Source organism: Carassius gibelio, chromosome B25 (assembly GCF_023724105.1).
Source record: "Carassius gibelio isolate Cgi1373 ecotype wild population from Czech Republic chromosome B25, carGib1.2-hapl.c, whole genome shotgun sequence".
In the NCBI taxonomy this organism is placed as follows: domain Eukaryota; kingdom Metazoa; phylum Chordata; class Actinopteri; order Cypriniformes; family Cyprinidae; genus Carassius; species Carassius gibelio.
Genome location: NC_068420.1, coordinates 12,793,984 through 12,820,896, shown reverse-complemented (window position 1 = coordinate 12,820,896; position 26,913 = coordinate 12,793,984). Strand labels below are relative to the sequence as shown.

General features: G+C 37.1%; 2 protein-coding genes across 6 annotated transcripts in view; both read right to left on the bottom strand.

Moving 5' to 3' along the window:
- Positions 1-163: 163 nt before the first annotated feature.
- Positions 164-23,972, bottom strand: LOC128014163 (GRAM domain-containing protein 4). 5 transcript variants are annotated; one of them, XM_052597501.1, is made up of 20 exons: positions 23,284-23,575; positions 18,601-18,808; positions 15,399-15,516; positions 11,149-11,269; positions 10,978-11,036; positions 9,754-9,889; positions 9,232-9,257; positions 8,968-9,059; positions 8,496-8,587; positions 8,185-8,233; positions 8,031-8,102; positions 7,877-7,920; positions 7,276-7,385; positions 6,970-7,124; positions 6,467-6,484; positions 4,526-4,676; positions 4,343-4,436; positions 4,020-4,110; positions 3,865-3,933; positions 164-3,108 (listed from the first exon to the last, which is right to left on the bottom strand). In XM_052597501.1, exons 1-20 carry the CDS (start codon positions 23,310-23,312, stop codon positions 2,992-2,994), a joined length of 1,851 nt encoding a protein of 616 aa, XP_052453461.1. In that variant the 5' UTR covers positions 23,313-23,575; the 3' UTR covers positions 164-2,991. The 5 variants fall into 5 exon arrangements, with proteins under 5 accessions (XP_052453461.1, XP_052453463.1, XP_052453466.1 ...); XM_052597503.1 differs by having other exon boundaries at positions 4,526-4,673; XM_052597506.1 differs by lacking the exon at positions 23,284-23,575 and adding an exon at positions 23,017-23,164.
- An 898-nt stretch (positions 23,973-24,870) lies between these two features.
- celsr1b (cadherin EGF LAG seven-pass G-type receptor 1b) overlaps positions 24,871-26,913 on the bottom strand; it is a 47,929-nt gene continuing 45,886 nt past the window's right edge. Inside the window, exons 34-35 of the mRNA XM_052597221.1 lie at positions 26,114-26,384; positions 24,871-26,030 (exon numbers count right to left, since the gene is read on the bottom strand). Of these exons, the coding sequence (XP_052453181.1) occupies positions 26,006-26,030; positions 26,114-26,384 (296 nt within the window). The 3' untranslated portion in view covers positions 24,871-26,005. The remainder of the gene's footprint in view (positions 26,031-26,113; positions 26,385-26,913) is intronic.

The following is a 26,913-nucleotide window of genomic DNA, read 5'->3' as shown; positions in this document are numbered from 1 at the left end:
ATATACAGTACTAAAATGGTTACCCTTTTAAAAGATACATGTAGTGCCCTCCAGTGAAACATCACTCCATCTGCGTGATATACTGGAACTGATATTTGGGTAAAGTTAATATGCATTTATTTAAGGTATGCCCAGAAGTGGAAGAAGAAAACAAGAAACAAGATTCCAAGCAATAAAGGTTACAAAGAACCCAAGAGTTTATTTCTTCTCCAATGAAGACTATTCAGAGGAAAGCAGGAAAGAGTTTACCAGAAATGTACATCCAGTGTAAATACAAATGTTCGATAAACAAACATCCAGTCACATTCTGCACATGAGATTCACTCGTAGTAATTGGACTCCAGTTTATGGTGGTTGTTCCTCTGCAAAGTTTATTAAACCCAGTTGTTGGGTGGCCGTACCAAATGTGATTGTGACAACTCTGCGTAACAACCAACTAAACAGATAACTGACTGAAATGTAAAACGACTTGAATAGGGAAATACACTGAGTGAAATAATACAACAACACCCATCCATGCTATAGCCAACAACTTCCAGGGAACAATAATCATTCTTAAAGCTGGATGAAGAATGTGTCAAAGCAAAACAGAAGAATAAAATGTTTCAACAAGGCATTTAAAATGCATGATTTTTCAGCTTCTTTAACATTCACCACAGGCAAAGAAAGGCTAATTGTCATGCCCCCATTGGTCCAGGGATCAAAATAGCCTTTTGTGGAACACAAATGTCTGTAAACAGAACTGTTCTGGGGCAGAAACAGAGCGCAAACAACAATACACATTTATTTGGCAAACGACAATCATTGGTGGTTAATTTTTTCACTTTAAGATTCAATAATTAAATGGGATTTGTTTTTAGAATTGAATGTTAAAATAGTTCTGTCAAACAATTAAATCGCATCCAAAATAAAAGCTTGTGTTTACAAACACACACACACACACACACACTATTTACATGTATATATTTATATAATTTTATAAATATATTAAATATACAAATAATATTTTTCTTAAATATATACACAGCACACAAACATATATTATGCAAACATAAACGTCTACATTGGATGCAATTAATCGTTTGGCAGAACTAGTTAAAAGGTGAAATTAATAAACAAAGGTGCACTATTTATGTGTATCACAAATACATCTGCACAGACAATATTCGAATCATATTTATTCTAACTAAAATGGTCTTCCACAATTTAAGTGGCTATATATTTAGAGAGCCCAAAAGTGCCATTTCATAAACTTGGTAAACGGCATCCAAGGAGTCCAGAGTCTTACCCCAACAGACACATATGGACTCAAAATGACAAAATAATAATAATAATTGTCAAATTGATCGAAAGAACAAAATAAAAAAGGCAGAATAAGGCAGGTGAGAAACAAGGCTTAAAACGGATAAACCAAATGAAAAAGCAACAGTGCAATTTTAGCACGGCACATTTTGAAATGCATTACAATTTGAAAACCAAGAATAGTGCTGGGGACCAATACCACCAAAACATCATGACGTACTACTATACGACTCTCCATTCTTAAGAAAGAAAAGCCCTGCTTTTATTCCAAAAGGAGCTATTGAAGGCTGCATAGTTAAAAGTTACAAAATAAAATGTTATGCATAAATGAGTAAAACAGTGTATTTGGAAGTAGAGCTTTTATGTAGCATGTTAATTTTGGAGTTCCCTACGCATAATTTTAGAAAAATCATAACACTACATCCATTACAGAAATTAGTCTGTGGTTCTTAAGTAATTACATCTTATTTTGTGGTATAATAATAGTAAACAAAGACATTTCTCTTACCAGTGCCTAACCCTAACCCAAGGCATTGAATACTTCAATAACCTCAGGGCTCAATGATGAGGAATGAGGATAGATTACCAAACGCAGCTAATTCTGGTTTAGTTTGAACAGTCCTTTATTTGTGCACATTCATTTTTATTGGTAAGACTGGTGATATTTTTGTGCTTTACGTAAAAAAAATGATTAAATGACTAGTCTGTCATTATTGAAACACCCTGATGTTATTCCAAACCAGTAGGAGTTTCTTAAATGAATATTCATTATGACATTCCTCTGCAGAATCCAAACGATTTGAACCCCACTTTCAAATATTTTCTTTGACTAGACAAAAATGGTTAAAAATTAAAAAAAAAACCCAAAAAACGTCATATTGGTTTGGAACAACATGATGGCGAGTAAATGGTAACATTATTGTAATTTCTGAGTAAATTATACCCTAAACAGTTGAACTTCATTTTAAGGAAAAAAGCAGCTTGGACATCTGCCTAAATATCTCCTTTTGTGTTTTACGAGATTAAAACAACACGAGGCAGAGTAAACGGCGAAATTAGTATTTTTAAGTGCACTACTCTTTTAAAATATGAGGTTGTTTCTAGTTAACACAAGTATCACAAATACTGAAGAGAAAATTGGCGCGCCCCAAGGAACAATGTGGCCGGCAGTTACGAGCTGCTTTGGGAATATGGATTTCAGTTGACGGTTAAGTCTGTTCCTTTTCCCCCTAAATCACATCTAAAAGCCCTCAGCAACACTAAGTGCAGTGTTTCTTTGTGCAAGGCCAGCGGTGATGCAATTAAGTGAAAATGGCGGTAAGTTCAGAGACTGTTATATGGTCTGACTACACAAGGATCACACAAAGCCCTCCAAGAGACACAAAGGAGTACCAGCTCCTGTTCTGACACACAATGAACCCCTAACCTTATAAAACAAGACCCATCCTGACAAACACTTGTGTGAGATTAAAGTACGCTGTTTGAGAGAACGTTATATAAAATACTCCTTCTAATACTCATGTAGAATCTAAAAACAGTTTCTTTGCAGTTTCTCCATCGTTTTGGGTTGGAGATGGGGTGGAGAAGTTCTGGAAGCCATCATCTCCGTACCGGGGTTTGGGATAGTGCTACATTAAGGTTAGGGCTGTCTTATGGACTACCTTATGTCATATGTTGATCCGGGTGAGATTATGTCTCTAGGTTTGTCCCTGTCGTAGCTGCTGTGGAATTCACGATCTTCATGTACTGAGTGTGAATGGCATCGAAGGCCTCGTCCCGATGAATCATGGCACCAAACACTAGAGGCTGTGGAAAAGACAAGTGACAATTCTTAGTGTGCTTTCACATTGGACAATGTCTGACATCAGTACTGGGTTCACCTGCTTAGCATAAAAAAACTCAATTTGACACCTGATTTGAATTCCAGCATTTATGAGTTGTCTTAAATGTTACAGTTAACATCTTTGAATATGGCTCATATCATATAACCATTGTTCTAGATGCAGTTTCTCTTCAGTTATTTGGGTTTGCAAGCTAAACAATTAGCCTGCTTGCTGCTTCTTTAGCTACAGTGGTGAACAGCTGCTGCAAGTCCTCACTGAGGGACTAGTGCTAATGACACAAATGTACCTTGATGTGGAGTCAATAATAAAATGTGCAAAGAACATGGCAGGAAGGGGGGGGGGCTGAACTCTGGTTCACAGCAAGTACAAAAATGGCCTTGAAAAAACGTAAAATTTTAAGAGCTAATTATATAATAAAAGTAAGAATTCAGCAAAAGAAAGAAAAGAAAGTGTTTCATGGGTAGCTTTATATTAATTGATTAATGTAATGAAACCTGTGTGCAAAAGATTGTAAGGCTTTTAAATGGTTACAAAAAATCAGTTTCAAATAAATGCTGCTCTTTAAAACTCTGTAATCAAAGAATCCTAAAAGTAAAAGTATTAAGCACAACATTGAAAATAATAAAGGTTTCTTGAGCAGCATATAAGAATGATTTCTGAAGGATCATGTGACACTGAAGTAATGGTGCGCACACACACACACACACATATGCAGTACCTTTAAAGTGGATGGCGTTGTAATTGAGATCCCCATCCCAGATCCAGGCAATACTGACAACACTTTGTACTGTTAACAAGAGTGGAGAAATACAGTAAGATACTAAGCATTCAAGACAAATAAGTCAACGAACATCAATAAAACATCTGGCAGACCTTCTGAATATCCGTGATGTCTTGGAGCTTGATGACTTTATTTTTCTTTGAAGATGTCGCCCGGGAGCTGGAGCTCTCGAAACACAGGTAACTAAAAACACAACACACACACTTTTATCATAAGGTACTATGCTGGCCTAACAATGCCTATAGGTCTTATACCTTAAGTTACGACTAAACATTTACACCTTTGTTTTAAAGAAAATGTAATTTGCAAATATTGCCATTTAATGCAATGTTGCTGATTCTGAAAAAGCCCCCAAAATGATTAATTTGCAAAACAGACAAAAAACCAACAACTGCTCCTTGAACATCATGCATACTTTTCTGTGACGTAGAGGACTCCATTGCGGATGTAGTCGGTGGGCATTTTTCTGTCCCTGTTGATCAAACAACATCGCCATCCGTTCTCGCACACTGTGAATCAAATCACACATTGTTTTACAGTCAAACAACAGCTGATACATATGAAAATGTTCAAAGGCTAGCGTAGTTTCTCTTCCCACCTGGCAGGGGGCGCTCATTCTCTGACAAGTTGAAGACTTCATGAAAAGGCCCTCTTTTGGTGTTGTAGGCCCGTCCGCTTTCCTCCTCACGGCCAATCCCACACGACATCCCTGCTGACTGATTACCCCGTGCCACCACCGGCTGGATCTGCTGTGAGGAACGGGTGAAACCATTTATTTAGGAGCAGGACGTGTAAATACAGCCCCCAGAACTGGAAGGTTCCTGTGTGCCAGTGAAGGATCAATGCTATCCTTTAACACCAAACCAGATAAAGAACAGAACTGATCCTAGATCAGCACTTGAGGGCCCCAACAGCAGCACCCATGTGGAGGAAGCATGTCAATAGTCATTAAACCAGTGTATGTTATTGAGCCAAGCAGCAGTGGTGACCTAGCGGAGTGAATGATGGTCAGTGGCTCAGCTGCATGTGGACTCCTGAGATCAGCTGCTGCCAGATTCAGTTCTCTGGGTTGGATGCCAAACACTAGCGAGGGATGCCTGGAGGGTGCTGAGGACCAGTGCAAAGCTCAAAGCCGGAGGTAAACAGCCACTTATCACAGGTATTACCACTCACCAACACACTACCAAGATATTCGTTTTTTTTTTTATGTGTTAGAAGTTTGGGGCTGAACAAGACAGTTGTCATTTGAGGAAGATTTATGGGCATTTCTTCAACTATGGGCACTCTTAGGTCTTTTTGTTAAGAACTTTTTGTTATACACCATAAAATGATTTAAAATGTAAATTAAAAATTCAAATTATATTCACATTAAAATCTAGAAACTTTGCAATGTCATCATGATTTTATTTTTGCTATATTCTTATTTGTTTGTGAATTGTATTTTTAATTTAAAACTAAATAAAATCTATAGTATTATTATTATTATTATTATTATTATATTAAACATGAACATTATTATTATTATTATTATTATTATAATAATAATAATAATAATAAATAAATAAAATATAAGACATTTTATACATTATGTAAAAAATGATAAATAAATGATAAATAAAATTTATTAAAAATAAAAAATAAAATCTCATGTTAATTATTCTGAACAAGTCAAGTGGCCACAGTTAAAGAAACACCCTTATATTTGCAGAGAACTATTCTTCATCGTGCATAGAGAGTACGTCTGCAAATACAACATCTGTAAAAGAAATGCCGACTAACTCTGGCACAATTTGACTAAAATGTAACATTCGAGGCCAGCGCTCAAACGTGACAAAAACCTGGATCCGACATTACATACATAAGCACACTGAAAGTAAATGTATTCATGTATCAGTTGATTTCTAATGTAATTTATCTGATCTCTTAAGTAACCGTAAACTAGCCTTATTAAAAACGACACCGTGGCCACACCAGAAGAGGCAAGCTTTTCAGAGTTTCCAGCCACCTACACAAGACATTTATATAATCATGTGGAGAAAAAAAGTCTGAAAGTTGTGTATGAATACAGTGATGATTGTTTCCTTACATTTCTCAACAAATGTCTCCATTAAATTTGCTAAACTATGGGAAAGCTTGACTTCTCTGATGTGGTCATCGCTTTAAAATACTATTAGGCCTATTATACATGCTAAACTATACAGCAGAGAAACTCTCAGATATAAACCCTGCATGTCACACACACACACACACACACACACACACAATATATCTACACTATCTGTCTGATGACAATGGATCAAAAACATCTTGGAATGCTTCTTTACATTCCTGTTGACGTTTTGGACAAATTAGTGAGAAGATGCATTATGAAATCAACAGTTTTTGATCCAATTGTCAACAGATGTTTTCACTGTCATATTGCATAATCCTGACAACACACACACACATATAAAAACACACACACACACACACGCAGGACCAGTCATTGGTGGCAAACACAGGCACTGTTGTCAAACCAAAGGCCACACTGGATCCCTACCTTTTCAAACCCAGACAGCTGAGAGAGGAAAAATAACAGAATAAACACGTGACAGACCATCACACAAACCAAAATCCTGTCATTAATTAACTTTATGTATCCTCTGTTGCCTGAATTGTTTTTTTTTTAATAATCATACAGACACCTTTATGTCTTTTTCTGCCCTCTTTGTAAGATCATTTCTTTTAAAATCTCATTTAACATTATATTTAACTGATTTGAGATTTGTGTTACTTGTACCAAGGTAAAACTCTTATTCTATATAAACTATAGTACTATATAGTAACATATGTGTTATTATTGCCATCTTGGCCAAGTCACTCTTGTACAGGAGTTGCATCTTAATTAAATGAAGGCTACCAACTACAAGAGGAAGTCAATGCTCATTTTCAGTCAATACTGACGAGTTCCTCCTCACAAAGAGACAAAGAGGAATCAGGATGAGTATTTTACAAGCTTTTTGAATGGGAACAATGAGAGGGTAGATGCATGGTTTCACTCACCCGTCTGCTCAGATTGGCATTGTTACGCTCTTTGAGTTGTGGGTCTGTTGGCAAATTGGTCCATACAATGTAGGGTGTGTCATACTTGTCCCTCAGTTTGGGGCAGCTTTTGAAGATGAAGTCGATGATGAAGAATTTGATGCCGGCATAGACACCTACAAATTTCGCATATAACAACAAGTGGAAATTAGAACATTGAGCCCCACCAAAAAACAACAAAAAAAAACTAATCTGAAGTTGTCGTCACGCGTCAAACTGAAACAACAAAACTGAAGCTGCTGTCACGCATCAAACTGGATTTCTCACCAATCATGAAGCCCAAGAGTTTATATGGCAGCAAACAGGAAGTGATGAAGGCCACCCACAGACCAACATACAGTTTCTGTGTTATTTCAGGCTGCACCCACATGAACAGGCTGCAATGAAAACACAATCATTTGTAACAAAATCATAAAAACAGTATATTATATAAATACATAAAATTGTACATCCTTTCAACAGGACAGTACTACCAAAATCTTATAAATACCATGGTATGCATATTTGATTTTAATTAAATATTATTTACATTTGTATTAATTTATATAAATTCATTACATATGCATAAACAAATCTATTTCATAACAGTATTTATTTTCACAATAAAGCCAACATAAAAAAAAAAAAAAAATTATAATAATAATAATTTAGAAAATAAATTAATCCTGCTCTCATTTAATATTTGTTTTTATTTATTTAGACCTTATACACCATTAAATAAAATGCTGTTACTACACAAGTTATAAACAGACTATTTGTATTGAATCAGCTCAAAAAAATTAAAAGCAGAACCAAATGACGTCTCAACCATTATACAGCCTTCCCACCTGTTTCCACAACTCAGTATCTCATAATATAACATACTCACTTTTTAATCTTTTCCAACACGTCTGCCATCTTTCCAAATAAATTCTGTGAATACACATCACTTGTGCGTCAACAGCTTTATGTGTGAAGCAAATCAAAAGGTGTCTGTAACACACTATATCATCACAGCTAGACCAGGGCCACAAATCCCTTACCTGGGCTTTCTGTGCAACGTCCAACACTAACTGAAACTTCTCGGAGACTGTAAGATCTTCCTTTGGAGGTTCCTAATAAAAACGACGAAGCATTAAGCTGTTCTTCCTCCAAGAAAATTGTAACCGAATGATTCGAAAGGAGTCTTATATTTACCACTGGTTCGGAGACCTCAGGCACAATGCTCCACTGTATCCTCCAACCTCTAAAAACACAGTCCAGAACAGTTTTAGGATGTAGAATTCACAAACAATAAAGCAAAAATAAATAAACCGTTTGAAGCCAATTACTACATTTAAACGTAAAAAGCATTTCAACATCTCTTAATTATTTGTTAACTGCATTCGATAAATCATTTTAGGCTAAATAATGATTGTAGGGATATATAATTATAATGCCATTCAACCAGCACATGGGTTTGTGAACTAGTTGTGAATTGAACCAGTGACCGATTATGTTGGACGTACTTTGCTATGAGGTAATTCAAGGACAACCTCAGAATGGCTAAAAATAGAAACAGGGGGATAACCCAGCCATGCCAGGCAGCATTCATATAGATCTGTGGAAAAGATGAGAGGGGAGAAGACATTAAAATGAAGGAGTGCATGTCGAGGCCATGTTAAAACCATGTCAGCCACCATGCAGAAAAAAAAGTGGTGGCACCACCAGTTATCTACACATTTGTATTTTAAGATTAGCCAACTTTTATCACACTGACCTACTAAACATTAAACAGTGCAACTGGTCACGTTAAAGTATTACTTTAACCCGAGGCAGGGCTTTTCCGTGTCTGGTGATGTACAGATAACAATGAGCTTGGCGACATGTTTTATTTGTTTTCATGATGGTAGTAAAACAGACACTTTGGACTGGGTGGCTACGTAAACATGATAAACAGTGATGAATAGCGCTTGAGTGGTTTGTGTGGGTCGTGCTCACAATAAAGGCGATGGCTGACGTGTAGACGGAGCGGCAGCTGGATAAGGCAGAAAGGTTCCTCATGAAGTTAGTTACAGGCTTAGCACCCCGTTCTGAAAATACACAGAGCAGAACACAATCAGCTTCAGGCCCCGTGACACAGCAGAGGTGATGGGAATTACAACAGAGGCTAATTGGTAATTAAAATGGGACTGTAATCGGTTAAAATATCTAGTGCAATGGCTTGGACTTGGTTTTTCTTGGATGCGGAAAGAAAACACTCACTGAGTCGTCTCATATTTTCAGTTAATCTGCAAAGAGGAGAAAAGGAAATTAATTATTCAATGAGATCCGTTGGGAGGGTGAAATTATAAAGCCAAGAATAGAATAAAAAATGTCTAAGCTGGGCTGACTGAAGTAGAGGCTGAATGTCCTACACATTACAACACTTCGCTGAAATATACAATATAAAAGTATAAAACATAGAAAAATAAAGTCACCACAGCTTAGTATATTTCACCATGTTTTTCTTTTTTTTAATGGTAAAACCTTAAAAAAAAATAGCAGAAAGATTATACATATGATATTTCATTTGACTACATTATAAAATGAATCGAATGGGTCGGTCCAGGTTTCATTTTTGTTTAAGTCTGGTGTACCTTTATCATAGAAATACATAAGCTATAGAGCATTACATAACTGGACTGACCCATCCATGGCTTGAACGGTTCTCGGTTCAACCTCTCTTCAAAATCTGTCAATTATTCATTTAAACAAACCAAAGGAGCCTTTGTTTGAGCTGGTTACCTTTTAGCACTTAGTGGTTCTTCAGTCTCGACTGTATTTTCCTCAGGCTGAAAGCGGAAATCTTCGATATAAACACCCAAGCGCTCATAGAGCCATTTCCAGAGCCGAGAGCTTAAGGTCTCCTTCTGCTTGTCCCCTATCAGTTCAAAACCTCAGTTAAACAGACTCAAAACATCAGCATCTCATACCGAAAATGACTATAATATCGTCAGAAATCTAATTCTGAGTTACCACAAACATTAAATCCATGCAAGAATTGCACTAAAAAGAAAAAGCTAAAGTGACACTTCCAGTGCAGAGAGAGATTTAGGTTTTAAGAATGGTGTGCAAATGAAAAGGAAGCCTGGTTTGGCCTTTTTTGTGGATGTTTAATTACAGGTAGAATTAAATATGAATGCTATACACAAAATAATAAGACTCAACAAAATATCTGAAGCGTGAATGAAAGCAACTGTCCAAAAGCTAAATCATCAATCTGCTGAAGTGATGGATCAATTCTAACCATGCTCCTCAAATGAACTACAGAATAAGGACACTGGTTCTCATTCACTTATAAAGTGTTCTTAACCACACTAAACTGCCACACAACGTCAGGCAGGACAGGTGCGTTTGCAATTCAATTTGTTCATCTTGTTCTAATGCTGATGAATCCGGATTATTTTAGACGAGGGACTGTGTGTCCGCAGCTAGTAATTACACAACACAGATCTAAAGCATCTCTATGCGAGCACACACACGCGCACACAGCAAGAGTAAAGCCAAATGTGTCATTCTCAAATCCAGATGAAACTCAAATACATCTTATTTAGGATCTAGACATGCGATCATGTTTCGGACCACTCAATATTACTCAATCCATTCACCAAAATAACCTGAATTTTATTATGCGTTTTACAATATAATGCATATTTTTTTTGTAACTTATTGTAGGGTTGCTTAGTTGTTCCTTTTCTAATAATACGTTGTATATAAAAATCTATTCACCTTATGTAGCTTTCCTTTGCTAAATAGTCTATATGCATATTAGTACTCTGTTAGAGAATAAGAGACGAATGTGTTGAAAACAACAACAACAACAACAACAATGTGAATAATGAATAAGTCTGTAGGGGTTCAAAAGTGAAAATGATGAAGTATTGATTTTAGAGATTAAAACTGCCATGTAAATGTGCATGGAGTCTCTCAACTATAGACTTCTAAAGAGGAGGATGAACTGAGCTTTACCTGTTCCATCGACAGAAGGGACTTGTGGTTTTGGAGGTGGAGGTGGTGAATCTTCTAGTCTGGACCAAGCACACATACTGCTTTACTTGCAGTGTTAACAACACATAAATACATAAGGAACATAATGTAGCTGTGGGAAACTGTACTGTGGAAGAGCATCACCTCTCATACCTGGATCTGAGAATTTCATTCATTTTCTGCTCAAGATCCACTCTTTTTGATTTCTCTTTCTCCAGCTCCTGCTTTAGAGTCTCGACATTTGTCTCCTCTCTGAGCTTCTTCAACTCCTCCTCTGTGGGCAATACACAAAGTAAAACAGTTTGTTTTAAATGCATGACTGAAAGACCGAAGAGACTACGGTTGACTTCAGGAAACTCAGTGGAAGTCACACATAAATCTGCAGCGGCGTGGTTTCACTGGAAATGTTCAGCATGCTTGAGGTTTATTTTTGTCACAGACATCAAATATACAAGTGAAAAAAAGATGAGTCATCTGATAGTTGCTGCAAAATAAACCCTGACAGCATGATCGAGATCTTGTATCACCCTCTTCAGGGTCTGTACCATGATGGTAGCTGAACAAATTCAGAAAACAAGGAGATGGCCTCCTGCCAGTCCTGTAGTTGCAGGGCTACACAAGAACAATGACATCACAAAGATGACACTAAATCAAGCGTTCTCACAGGACAGGACGCCCGGCAGAACAGCCAGAAGAGGATCTGAAAGACAGCGCAGGACAGATTGTTCTTTATCTCACACAAGGTCAAATATATTGTAACACTCCTAAAAACACCTTCACAGCATGTTTCCAGAAAACACCTTTCTGTCTCTCGACTCTCATGCACAGACACAATGGTCCCGATTGAGTCGTTTTTTCACCTGCCCTCTGTCGCATACAATACCTGCCCCAAGGTTGCCTGGAACACAAGCCCATCTTCATCTATAATTCAGCCGTTCCTGCGTCTCCCACAGAGGTGCTACAGTCATGATAAAGACCCCCTGCCGCTAACTCAAGGGCAGGTGTGCTAAAGAGAAGACATCTAAATCCAGATGATCAGTGCAGACCCCAGGGGCCGTCGCTAAACCCGGAGCTAGCGGTCAACAAGCTGTTTCACAATCTTAAAACAAAAGACTGAAATGAATTCTTTTTAGCCGAATCTAATCTTACATATGTTGCTTCACTTAACAGCCTGTTCAGAGAGTTAAGCAGCCAGAACCATGCACATTTACATTTTTCCAGTCAGATGCCACAATTTTGATTAGTTTAATAATTTAAAAGACTATAATATATTGTGTGATAAGCTGCGTGATGAGAAAAAGATATGACTCTTCAGTTTATCTAAATGTAATGGAATAAGCTGAAAATAAAGACATTTATGATCATGCTTACATTTAACCTGCACACTTTTTTCTAGATTTTCTATGCCAATTGAGGGGGAAATGCACTAGAATAGACGTCATAATAAAATGTGTTAAACCACACACACACCCCTGTACAAAAACCTGTACAAGACCTAAAACATCACAGGAATAGATGTTATGAGGAACCACACATACATACTGTATAGTTATATTGTAATATGTTAAATAATTAACCACAGAGCACTTACAGATATCCTAATCTCCTGTTACATGTTGTGCAAGGGAAATGTTTAGGAGCTTTACATGAATAATCCTTTTGGGAACATTTGCTAGATTTGTGCGATTGTGTGAGCTTTGTACGCTCTGGTACGCAACTTCACTTTCTACAGTCAGTGAACTGTGGCAGAAATAATCATGTAAGCAGTTCTTATTAATCCTTTGCCATGCTTGAAGCACAAAACCATTTTTGTTGCAAAAGTACAGATCATGAGACACTGGACTCAAACAGTACTTACTGTAAACGAAAGGTCAACTAACTGTAAACTAACAGCCCAACCCAACCTCAGTGCAACAAAATAGTGTTTAAACATTAAGGAGCTGCTTAGTCACACTGTACTTTGGCTACTTTTACACTCAGGTTAGAGGTTAGAGGTGAGGGTGGCATTTTCGGTGCCAATAGTAGCACCAAAGAGATTTTGCTGTAATTTACTGTAAATTATTAAAGTGACAATGGAATTGCATAATTAACTGGTAAGCAATCAGCACACTGTTCAGCCAGTAACTATGGGGAAGGAATGAGAAAAGTAAACAGCATTTTCAAGGCTTGATAAAGACATGTTCATTGCTTTGCCAGATTCCTTTCTTCACTGAAGCTGTGTGCTGTCTGGCTGACACAGGAAACTCAGGCCTCAGTTCACAGTAACTTGGTAAAGCGGAAAAGGCTTGGGAAATAAAAGGCAGCATCTAATGGCCCATCTACATCAAAGCAATTAAGCATATGAAAGCCTTTCGGACTAACAGCGTCCTTTGCATAATCAGCCTCTGCCAAAAAGACCATGCACACAATAGTGGAGGCTCCACAAAACCAAAGCAAGCTCATCATACAGTCCTCTGATTAACATTAGTGTGTGAGAAAATACTGCAATGAATGCCCTTCATAACTGACAATGTGTATATTTGTATTATATTCAGACTGAGGAAGGAGTCAATAGCTGTCAACACAACGCTATTGTAAAACGGAGACAGCTGCAGCTTCCAAAGCGGTCACGTCATATGATCCGAGAACAGTGACATGAAGGATGAGAAGCATGAAGATCTGTCTTATGATCTTATAACGGTTTGTTACTGGCAACTACACCAACATTCATGTTACTCAAGATCACTGCTTAAGAGCTCTTTCGACTTCACTTTATGATCAGAACTGTTAAACAATACACTGTTTTCTGGAATACTTGATTGGTATTGGGCAGTGAAATATGGCCACTAAAATGTATTTAGTGTGTATATAGATAGATAGATAGATAAATAGATAGATATATAGATAGATATATAGATAGAGAGCAAGAGAGTCATACACATTATTATAATAATTATTAATTAAAATATATATTTATTTCTATTATATAATAATAAATGCATTTTTCTACTGTTCCTATCAAAGATCTGTGATCCATTTTTGGGCCACAACTCATTGATCTACAGGACAGGTCAGATGTGAAAAAGCACAAAAAGAGGTTACAAAACTATTACAACATCTCATTTAAGCCTGAAGCTGCATCACGCACGCTCTCTTACTAACTCAAAGACAGCGATTCGTCAGGTTTTGTCTTTTTTTTCTAAATAGGGAGGCTTCAGTTGTATAACAAACTATTAATAAGTTAAGTCTGCTTTTATGGGCAGCAACAGTTTGGCGATCCCAATCTGACCTTTTGCTGCTTTCCAGTACTGCGGTGCTTGAGGGCAATGAGCGCGCACACACACACACACACACACACACGCGTATACAAATACCATCACAGGCTCTAAAAATAGACCAGACACTCCCAATATTTGTAATACCTTTTTTTTTTTTTTTTTTAATTTTTTTATTTTTTTTTTATTTGTAATTATGATGTCGTGAACAAGGTAATAATCATACATCAATCTGAAAAAAATTCATGAATAATCAAACAGACAAAGGTGGTGATACTTGAAAAAAAAAGAAAAGGTATGCTAGATGCGTTATATGTGTGTGTCCCGGTATTCCCCATGTTCCAGTATGGGGCGCCACACTAGTAAAGGAATACCAGTCACTTTTGTCCTTGTGGGCACAAACAGCTTATAAATCATACAGAATGATCTAAAAATGCTGAAAGATTTATGCTTTAGGGGTAGGGTTAGGGTAAGGAGATAGAAAATATGGTTTGCATAGTATAAAAACCATTATGACTATGGATGGAGAGTGCCAATAAAACATGAAAACCTGTGTGTGTGTGTGTGCGCCCCAATGGAGAGCTAATCTCAGCTTCTGAGAGTCTCACTAATTGAGAAGTGGTCCAGGTCAGAGGATCAGCAGTAGACATGGTGGGTTTATCGCTGTAAGGTGCACGCGGCTCCAGTATTAATGAGAGGGATCTCACTGCACTGCTCAGGGAGATAAACCGACACACAGTGAGTGATCAGCTATTTACCTCCTGATAAATTACAGGCCTGAGAAGACAAATCACTTTTCCTGAAGAGCCGTTTCTTACAAATTCAGGATATGCAAGTTCAAAGTTCATTTTGAAACATCTGAGAACATGTACATCATATAATATAATATAATATAATATAATAGGTCGGATTCCAAAGCACTTCAAGATATCATAGGTGTGGTTTTAGCCAAGCAATTACTAAAATAATACAAATTCTAAAGATTACAATTTAAGTACATTTATTTATTTTTAAATAAATAAATAAAAAATTCACAGCCTGGCTGATGAACATTAATAAGGTAAAGCATTTCCAATGTTTATTTGAGGACCTGTGATAATTTAAAAAGATGTAACCATGTAAAATAAGGATGCTGGGGAAATTACTCACGAAGAAAGTGCTTTTCCAGTAAGGCTATCTCCAGGTGACCTTTGACCTCATTGAGTCGGTCAGTATCACTCAGCTTGTAGTCCTGGATTGGAGCGGCAGACATGGTCCCTGAACCAGCCTGGAAACAAAGAGTAAGAGAAAATATGAGAAGCTTAAGGTTCACAGCAGTGACAGCATTAAATAGCTGTTGAAGATCAATTAAACATCAGAATGATCGTCTAATGGACATTCTCTTTCATCGAACAATACTGGATATGGCCACGTTACAGTCTAATAAATGAGAGTCCATTAGCGTCAGTGGCTCCAGCCTGCCGGAGACATTACAGCATCGTCTTCACGGAGGTTCAGCATAACCAGGATTCGACAAATCACAGCTCTAGCCACCAACCGGACGCCAGTGCGGAAGCTGTAACCATAGTAACCAGCTCAAGAGACACAACAGATCTCTTAGGTGAGCTTTCCTGTGCTTATCAAATTATGTGCAGCAAATGCAATTTCTTTGAAAATGTGCTTGGACGAGGCCATCCTGTATAAAAGACTGCTATAACGTCATTTTATCTGAACTCGGATTCCAATCAGTTCTTTTCTTGTAAAATTTCAAGCAAAACACTAAAGGTCAGTGCTAAACACAGGGTGGTGTCAGAAACAAAGTCCACAGAAAAAGATAGTGCAGTTTTACAAAGATAGCTTTTAAGACTAGGGCCTGTGAAGTCTGTGGATGTGAACGACTGAAGGCCGTCTCAGCTGCTACAACAGGAAGAAGTCATTTATTAGAAAGAAATACACTGGAGCAAATGGGTGTTTGGGCTGAAACTGTTAATACAAGGCAAAGAACAGAAACTACATGCTTTTTTTATTGCTACTATTATTAATAATATTACTCTGAGGATCGGTTCATAAAACTCAAAGGAATATGTGATTGATATACACATTTCTATATAAACCCCAGTTATAAATAAATAAATATTAGTTGTGCATTTACAGTGGAAGTCTATGGGGAAACTATTTTCATGGTAACCCACAAACGTCCACTGTAATTGTATAACTATTATTATTTATTGTTTTACTTCCATTTGTAAGCAAAATGTCAAAAAAAGTGAAACCTCATTCACAATCAATTTAATTTTGCATGACAATTCCATCAAAACAGGAGCCTCAAAAAAAAAAAAAAAAAAAACGGGATTTTTATTTTGACAATAAAACCCCAAAAGTCATTTAATTAATTTGAGTACAATAAATAATGTCCACATTTGAATATCAAAATTTATCAAACATCATTCAAGAATTTATAAAAGGTAAGAAATAAAGTAAAATAAGCCCACAAATGCAGTGTTTACTAACTGTAACAGTTGAAAGGGTAAAAGCTAACTATACACTTGTTTTAAAAAAATAAATAAATAAAATAAAAAAGGAGGATTATGAACTTATTTCCGTATCCAATACAAAATAGATGGGCTGCCACGTAGGGCTGGGTACCAAACTTCGATGCCTTTATGGTATCGAACGAAAAACTTCGATACTATGAGTATCGAAAAATTATTTATCTTTCGGTGCCAAATTTTGGTTCCTAAAGCCAAGCTGCAGTTTTTTTTTTGCCAAGCGGCTGTGTCTGTGTGAGCTTGTAGCATACGTGCATGTGAGGACCTAAATTGGCCATGATTAGCTGTCCAAAACCACGTGACGGGGAGGATTTCTGAAGATACTCGCAGTCACACAACACAAGTGTAGTTGTTTTTTCTCAAAACGTTTCCGTTTTACAATGCCAAAGAGGTCTAAAGTGTGGCGACACTTTATAAACATGGATGCCGAGTCAGCAAAGTGCAACATATGCGATAAATGTATTGCAAGCAAAGTCGTTGTTAATGAAGCATTTGTTTGGATGAGTGTTTTGAAACCCCCTTCCCTGTACGCAAAAGATGAATTCATTCTCTGCACTCGCATTGTCTGAAATGCTGCTCGCAGCGCGTGCTTTGAACGTGCTTTTAAAACGCTTGAATCAACAATATTTAGAAACAAGTGCAAACGAACAACTACGATCCGTTTCACCCCTTCAAGCTAGTGAACAACGCAAATCAAATTGGGAATTTTACAGCACTATTCACAATAGCCCGTCAGACTGAAAAACACAATAGCCCCGGGATGTGGGGCTAACGATTTTGCGAGCCCTGCACCTCAGATCTATCCAGTTTGTGAAACACTGGTTTCCACACTGGTTTCGTTAAACAAAAAAATTATTATTATTTTAAAAGATTGACTCAAAAGAATCATCAGTTCACTAATCGGATCATGAACTTGTATTACCGAGCCAAAGATTATCTATTATTGAACATCTCGAATGAATAAAGTCTTCAAGTTCATCTGTAAAGCACGTAAAACTATCGTTTATGAATTTAAAAACTTTTATTTCATGCATGATTCATATGGATCTGTTAACTGAATGCAAAGTGTGAGTTCTAGAAGAATGTTTGTGTCTTGATAAGCATGTATCGCTCACTAGGAGTCGCTAAATGAACAGCTGCGGTCCTTTTTTCTTTTTTTTTTCCTCAACAGAGGATCAGTTGCCCTATTGGTTAAAATCCCCAAACTGTTTACCTAAATATTAAATTAATAAATGACATCAAAACAGGGGCGTTTGCGTTATGATGTGGTGGTCTGCTGTGGGCCAGAAAGCCTGGGCAACTTTTTGGTCCTAGTCCGCCCCTGAATGGCGCACCCCTATCCAAAAAGCACAACCAGTTGTACTAATAATGTTATCCTGAGTGTGAAGTGTTACCAGAATTTGTTTTAATTAAGGTGAAAAATGAAAGGTTTGTGTTTAATGTATTTGTGTTGATGTTGAAATGTATTTTAAAACATACGGTATCGGAAAAAGTATCGTTAGGAACCGGTATCAAAACTGAGGTATTGAAATTGGCACTGGATCGAAAGATTTTGAACAATACCCAGCCCTATTGCCACGGCATGAAAATGAAATTGGGAAATTAAGTAAATGATGATTTCTTGTTGAACTGAATGGCTTTCTATGACCGGTGTTACAAAATCTTCCAAATAGAGGTTAACAATATCTTTCACAATCTTATCGCATCTCTACATTTTGCTACAGAGACAAACACCACAACCACATTTAAAAAAAAAATGAATTCAGCAATTTCTGACAGATTCTCCCTTGATATTTCCCTCAGATGTAAAAAACGTCACTCACAGGGTCTCGCTGCTCTTCTGTTTCTTTGATGGAGCTCCGGTGTTTTACTGGGACGTCGTCATTACATTCGCTGTCAGATGCGTTGGGGGACTCGGCGGGGTCCAGGAACTCATCTCGCTTCGGTCCTCTGAACCTGATCTTATCCAATCGCTTTAGCATGTTCAACACAGAGACCTGTGTCTTTATCTTTACATGGCGGGTGGCAACCCTGTAAGGACAAAAGCATCTTATGAAACTGTACAGAAATGAAGAAATGTCACATAATACTTGTCTTTATAAATATCATTATCATTTAGACCACGTTCTGGATTTTATATTTCTTAATTGCACAAGCTGAAAAAGAAAAATATCATTAAATTGATATTTACATAATTTATTTAGTATGCTATCTTATTGTCCAAGTGAAAGCCAGCAGTGGAGTAAGACAAAGGCAGCCATTCTTGGCGAGAGAAGTCTCCTCAGGAATAATGTGCAACAACAGTCTCTCTGCACTGGGATTTGAGGCCTGTGAACTGTAGAGGCCACTTGAACTAGCTGTGAGAAATTGCTACAATCTCAAAGAGATCAGCTGATGTGGGACTAGTGTGGCGCGGGACCCTGTTCTGTACAGTAAGTGGGTCAGAGGTAGAGGGTCTTAGCGAGACCCCTGTACACAGCTGATTGTGACGGTTTGATGCATGAGGAAATGATTTCAAACTTCTCTGCTCTAAAAGTGATTGTTACTCACCTCCATTCCATACAAATCAATTTCTAACCTTTATATAATGCGTTTTTTTTTTGGTTGATATTCTGTCTCTAACTGTTAAAATAAACCTGTTAAACTCACGTAAAGATGCAGGTCATGAACTTTTGTGCTCTTCCTCGGGCAACATCTTAAATGTCTTTGTGCATCTAAAACAAATTCCCTGAGAATGCGGGGACTGAAGCACTAAGAAAGCTTTGCAACATGTGACTGGATTATATATCCACAAACAAACAAAAAACTCTCCAGGATCCAAAGGCCCATGGTGTTGTACAAAATAATGCTATTGGTGTTCCAAACTCTGCATTCCCTGCAGTTAGCTGACCTTACAGCAAACAAAGCAGGTCTGGGAACAAAACCTAGACACTCGAAACCTCCAGCCCAGTTCTAATTTCACTTCCAGAGCTCAGACAGCATGCTGTACATGATAATGACAGGACTGAGGTTTAACGTCAGCCGTCTTGTTCTTAAGCAGTCTGAGTTTGGCATCCTGTGAATTAGAAAGGGGCTTTTTTTGACAATAAGCAGACGTTTCATGCAGCTCACACAAGGGAAAGGGAAATAGCTTGAGCGGATGATATTTATCACATGTGTCTAGATCTGTCAGAGCTACAATGTTTCAACTCATTAGATTGCGTTGTTTTATGAGAAGTTATGACAGGGTGTTAAACATCAAAACTAATCATGTCCTTTTCATACAAAAGTTTTTGTTTGGGAAAAGTACTACAGTAAATCAGGCCTACAGTACAATAAAAAGATCCTTTCCTCTCTTATGTTCCATAGTGTAAGAAAAGAACGTCTTTCTCAAAAATGACATGATTTTAAGGGAACAGGCTTTGCATGCACATTTTTAGAAGATTTGGAATATAGCATTTATGTCTTATGGACTATTTTATGGACTATAAATAAATCCATACATACATAAATAAATACATACCGGGAGAATGTTTTGAGACAAGTGGTTGTGCAAGTTCGATTTGTTCAGGGTGAAGCATGAGATTAACTTTCCTATTCCTCACTAGTCTGCACAGCTTTTGGGAGGAGCTCTACCAACAATCAAGCTACAAGTTTAGGTGGAGGAAAAATTCTTAGCATCTGTTTGAAGGGATAGTTCATCCAAAAATGTATATTCCGTCATCATTTACTCCGACATCATTTCAAACCTGTATGACTTTCTTTTGTGGAACATTAACATTTTGTGCAATGTCTCAAGTGCTTTTTTCCATGACATTCTTAGTGCACCAAAACTACTTAGTAACCAACATAAAATAAATAAATAAATAAAAAAAACACATTGAAAAAGCATTCTGCAAATCACTCTATGTTTTATATCTCACACTCCTTCATTAAAAGGGGTCATATGATGCGATTTCAGTTTTTCCTTTCTCTTTGGTGTTACAAGCTCTTGGTGCATAAAGACGATCTGTAAAGTTGCAAAGACTAAAGTCTTGATTAAAGTTAAGTCAACCACTCCTACCTAAAACAGCTCATTCTGACACCCGCCTACATGTCTACGTCATGATGTGGGAAGATTTGCACAACACTGCCCAAATGTTCACGCAAAAGACAGAAGGCGTAACTTTTATTTGCGCTGTAGTATTGTTGTTACCGCCGCCACCATGCCATGTCATTGTGAAACCGAAACTACTTTTTGTATTCAGATGTGTGCAGTGCGTTTTGTGGACGACCGTTTCCTGATCCTGGGAGAGTAGCCAACAATGCCGGCTGTTCTGACTCACAGTCTGTAAGTACGTTTTTTTTATATTGAAAGAATTTTCCACTGATGATTCAATCACGAGTTTTAAGCAGTGTAGAGTAGCGCTTGTTGTTTTTCGTTCTTCTGATCACAAATGCAGACATGGTTTCATGTTTAACCGGTGCGATGCAAAGCAATGTGTAAAAAGACAGTAGAAGTCATTATAATCAGTAATTATGTCCCCACTGGATGCAACAAATGCCTCATTTGTAATGGGTTTTACGGTTTTTGTCTCTGCATTCAGATGTGACATGACTGCTATGGTAAGCATTAGGGATGTGACGAGATCTCATATCGCGAGATCTCGCGATATGCGACTGGTCTCTCGGAATTCAAGAACGTAAAGATATCCTTGCAAAACTATTTGCATTGTTTACATTAGAGCTGCAAGATTAGTCATTTAAATATGGAGATCTCAATTTAAACATCCACGCAATCTTATTCCAGAATGACAATGATTCAGCGATGTCCATTATGACCGTTTCATATCGCGGGTGACGTTTTGTCAGCTGATTCAGAAAGAGCAACACAAACAGTCTTTTCAATGACACATTATTATTTGATACAGACATTTAGATAACAGAAGTACTGGGATAAACGTTTATAGAATGGGCACAACACTTATTCGCTCTACAGTAGCGATCAAATCTAAAGTACGGTATCAGTATTGTAAGGCAATATCCTCTTCTGCTACGAGGTGGCGAAAACTGCTAGTTAAAAAAAAGGGTAATTGAATTGTTTATTCAAAAGATTCTATTTGTTAAACAGGTCTTTATGAATTGAGACACCTTAACCTTGTTAAGTAGACATCTGTAGGAGTCGCCTTATTTTGGGCTCGGCAGAAGAGCGCATCTAGGTCGCATAGCAGCCACAAAGGGGGTGCTCGTGAGCATTCTTTTGAAAGCTAATTTTCTGTCTTGTGTGCAGCAATGTTCGCACAGCTTTCAAAGCATACTTAACCGCAGTCGGACAAGTTTGACCCGTGCGCAGTACCACCTAATGGACTCTATCTCAGCAACATTCACTTTGCTCCAGCTGTTGCGTGCATGGACATCCTTGGACCATCCTGCTGACGAAATTTACATCATGCAGACATTGCATGAGGTATACATGTTCCAAGTATAATTTGGGCTTACAAGTGCACAGGACGTGTGCCATTTAGGACAGGGCCATAGAGTGACTGTGTTGGGCTCTATGCACGCGCCAAGTGTTTGCACCAACCTGAAAGGAGAAAAAGAAACTGCGAGAACCTTGTTACAATGTTAACCAAAGTTCTGGGAAAGTTCTCTATTAAGTGGGAAAGTATAATTAACAAGTCTGTTTTACAGTAGAAAACAACAACATTCTGCTACTATGATTCTATGCTGTACTCTATTGTAACGCAGCACTTACTTATATGATACATTATTAACACCCATTACAATTACACCATGACTACCACAACTATGAGGCCACCGAGCGACTCCCCTTTCACTTTCCCCGACTCTGGCAGGAGTTTAGCGGTCAGGCTGCTCGTCTGTGCGCACTTCGACCACATCCTCCTCTGTGTTAGCCATCTCAATTCCTCCACTCTCTCGAAAAACCATCATCCGCCCCTACTGTCATACTCTCTGACAGCAATGTTTTGCGCATCTTTACATTTTTCCTCGTGTACTGCCCTCTCTACAAGCGTCTTATTAGCACGTTTTATTTCCAAGCATTCTGCTCCAGGGTTTTGCATCTTCATCACCTCACCGTGTAGTTCAAGTTGGATCTCATTAATAAAACATCGAGGGCTGACACGGTTGCACCATCAATAGATTGCCGATTAATGCATTGACCTAAAAGCCTCTCGTCACTATGAAAACATCTTCTAGATCGATGTCGTGAAGAATGGCGGCTTTCGCGCGCGTGCAAAATATTGGAAATCGTTTCTTACCTCGTCTTGACGCTAAGAGATGGTGGTCACATTAAGCCACAAACACATTATAAATAAAACCGTGAAATAAACATGTGTACAGAAAACGTGCTGCAGCTATGCGAAACTAAAAACAATGTGGCACATTCGCGCTGTAAATGAGTTTGAGGATTCGAATTCGAACGCAACAATGTAACAAAAGCTTCTCCAGCTTTGACACATTGTAACATGCGCCCCGCCCGACGCGGGATTAACACCCAGAAAGGGGAAGAAAGTTTTCTTACCCACCTTGCACGGAATTCGTAATTAAGTTTCATTAACAGGAAGGCATGAATATTCGAGCTTCGCCCTGCTCCGTCGCCACCTGCTACCAGCTCGATGATGACAAACCCGGCGTAAAATGCCCAAGCGGACACATTGATCTAGAGATGCAGTTCCCTGAGCTGTCAGATGTTATTTCCAGCGTTATTACGGATTAGACTCCCATGCAAACGGCAAACCATCATTTGGGGTTCGTTTCAATCCGTTGTTGATATCCAGAGAGACTGGACTCACTTCACACCAGGAAATTTCGTCAGCGACCGACGCTCTTAAAGGGGCCGATAATTGACAATCGTCTCTTATCAACTATAAACCCTCTCAAATCTTCCTTCTTCGTGAATGAATTCAAATGTGCTCAAATTAGTGTATGCATTTTGAATATTAAAGAACAACAGAGGGCCTGTTGTGTCTTAACAAGCGAGGTGGATATTAATCCCATAACTCTGTCAAATCCATGATTAAAGTTTATGGGTCATATACGCACGCACGGGTGAAAACAAACGCGAGGGTGTATGATTTTTTCTTTAATTCTTCTGAAGTTGGCTTATTTGGACGTGAACATACGCCAGCTATGTGTCAGGCCTGGTTTGACTCGTTTTGGGGTGTTCGCACTGCAGTTAGCCTCGACCGCTGGATGATGTGTGCACTAGGTGGCGCGAAATGACAGATCATTGTTTTTACTTTTAACGACTGAACTGTCAGAGATGACATTCTGTTAATTCTATCTACAATTTAAAATGTTATAATTGACTTGTTTATTTTTACGCTTCGTTGCAAAATAGTAGCAAAACACTTCCAAATACTACAATGGGAATTACCATGGTCCCATTGTTAATGCCATGTTTTTAACACTTCACCATAATTAAGTTTTTATCACAGAAATTATCGTGTAAATACTATGGTATTTGAGCCTGGTAATCATTCAGTACCATGGTAGATGGGGAGGCATGTTTAATAATTATTATTTTATATATTTATTATTTTATAAATTTTGTTCACTTAAATTGACTTTTTGAAAGTTTGGGGTTGGTAAGACCTTTTTATTTACTTTATTTTTCTTTTCTTTTTAAAATGTTTTTGTCACTTTGCTTACCAAGGCTGCATTTATTTGGTTATAAATAAGACAACTGTATTCTATTTTAATATATTTTAAGATATAATTTATGCCTGTGATGCAAATCTGAATTTTCAGCTGTCATGACTCCAGTCTTCATTGTCATATGATCCTTGAGAAATCATTCTAATATGCTGATTTGCTGTGCAATAAATATTTTTCAACATTATCAATGTTAAAAACCATTGCGTTTTGTTTTTGAGGTTACTGATTTATTTTTATTTATTTGTCATTTGTGCTGATGAATAAAGTAAATCTCATTAATGTGTTTACTGTCACATATGTGTCCTTGTTGAATAAAAGTATTTTTTTTTATTTTTTAAATATTCACATATCTCAAACTTTTGACCAGTAGTGTATGTTGAAGGACTTTCATTACAGCAAAATGAGTTAGAAAAGTTAGATTTTTTTTTTTTTTTTTTTGTGAGAAGAATAGACAGTTCAGACAGATTTTTTATTTAATCTTTAAAATTAATTTATTTACAAGGTTCAAATGTTTTATCAGTGCGAATAGTAAGAATATAAATACCTTATTTTACATGCTGGTATCTAATATCTACGAGCTTTGACAAGTAATGGAGGTATTTCATGGATACACATTTAATCTATTTCATTGATAATGTGTTCACTTAAGTACTATCAACCAAGCAATTCTTCCAAACTATTACAGATTACACAGTTACTGACCTGACATCACTTTCACATAGACTGACCTTTAACATGAGTAAAAACAAAAGAACGGCTCCCTGAATGTCTCAGTCTATACTACTTACTCTAGAAGTTTGGCAGGGCTATAAAACAGTGGACAGGCACTTTAGGAATCTTTTGATTCTTTGTTGGTCATTAAGATGCAGAGCAAACAAAACACTGTTTTCCTAATGTACAGCACCGGCAGAGACTGAACATAAGCTGTAAAATACTGTAAGAAGTCATCACTCTAAAACACACCTGACCATTGAACCCAATGACAGACAGTGTGTATGATGATGGTCATCTTCATATTAATAATACTGGGGGAAAAATAACTGGGGGAAAGAAAATTCAGAAATTTGGGGCAAAAAAAAAATAAAACAACGAATTAAGCTACATCTGCTTAAAAATGCAAAGTATATACATATATAAAAAAACCACAATATAAACATTCAAAACAGTGCTGTAAAAAATACCACAGTAAACATAAATATTCAATATTGGCATCACAGTGAAATCCTAATTTACAATTTTACAAATAACCCTATTACACATCTAAAATACAAAATGTCACTATAAACATTACTTACACATCAAAAGTGATTGATGAATTCTGGAATAAACTTTACAAATGCTAAATAATATCAAAGTCCAGACCAACTTTATGCATTTTGATGTCAGAAAATGTTCCTGCTCAAGTTGGATGATGTAGCGCCTTTGGAATGCTGGGATAGCTAGCGCCCGGCTTCCTCTTGTTTTAAATGAACCTTTATAAATACTAAAAACAACTTCAGAGCAGGACAGTGTTGTGCTTTAATACTAGAGGGGACGTAGAAACTGGTTCAAACCCGCTCCAGTTCATTCAGCGTCCTTCAAGTTGAAGACTCAGATTGATGTTTCATTGCTGCCACTAACAAGAGAAAGAAAGAGAGGTGTTACAATCAGAATAGAACCCAAAAAATCCTAATGATCAGCATTTGAGCTCCAACTCACTCCGAATCAAAGTCTTCGTCCGCCAGGGTGACGGGGCTCGTGCCCAGCTCTACGGTCATCCCGTTCAGTTCAAACTGAGGAGGTAATGGAGGTGGTTTGATGATCATGCTGTTAGCCTCGGTTCCTGAGCGAAGCCCCTCGTTTGACCCCACCGATGGAGTCTTTCGGGGGATCTGGGGTGGGTTGTAGTCACTGAGCTTCTCCCTCAAGCGGTTCTTCATGTTCTTGTCCGTCAGTGGCGGTGGATATGTGATCTTGTTCTTTAAAATGCCTAATTAAAGTGAAACAATAGTACAATATAATATATAATATTTTAATGGATATATATATATATATATATATATATATATATATATATATATATATATATATATATATATATATATATATATATATATATATATATATATTTTTTTTTTTTTCTGTTCTAGTTTTTAAAAGTAATTTTTAAATGTAACAAATAATAGTGTAAGTAATTATTTTACAGTACTCTATTAAATTATAAAATATTATTTTAATATTAATATTAATAAAGGTACAAATATAATACAAGATAATATATATACGTGTGTGTGTGTTTGTGTGTGTGTGTAGATAAATATTATCTAATAAATTATTATATATTATTATACTATTATTATTAACTAACATTTATAAAATACATACAATATTATGCATGCAGGAACAAAAAATTATTTTTCAAGTACTAAAATGGTTTCATTCAGTTGTTTCATAATTGTTTTTCACGCTAGTTTTTCTCGTTTTAGTTTTGAAGCAGTCATTTTCATTTAGTTTATGTA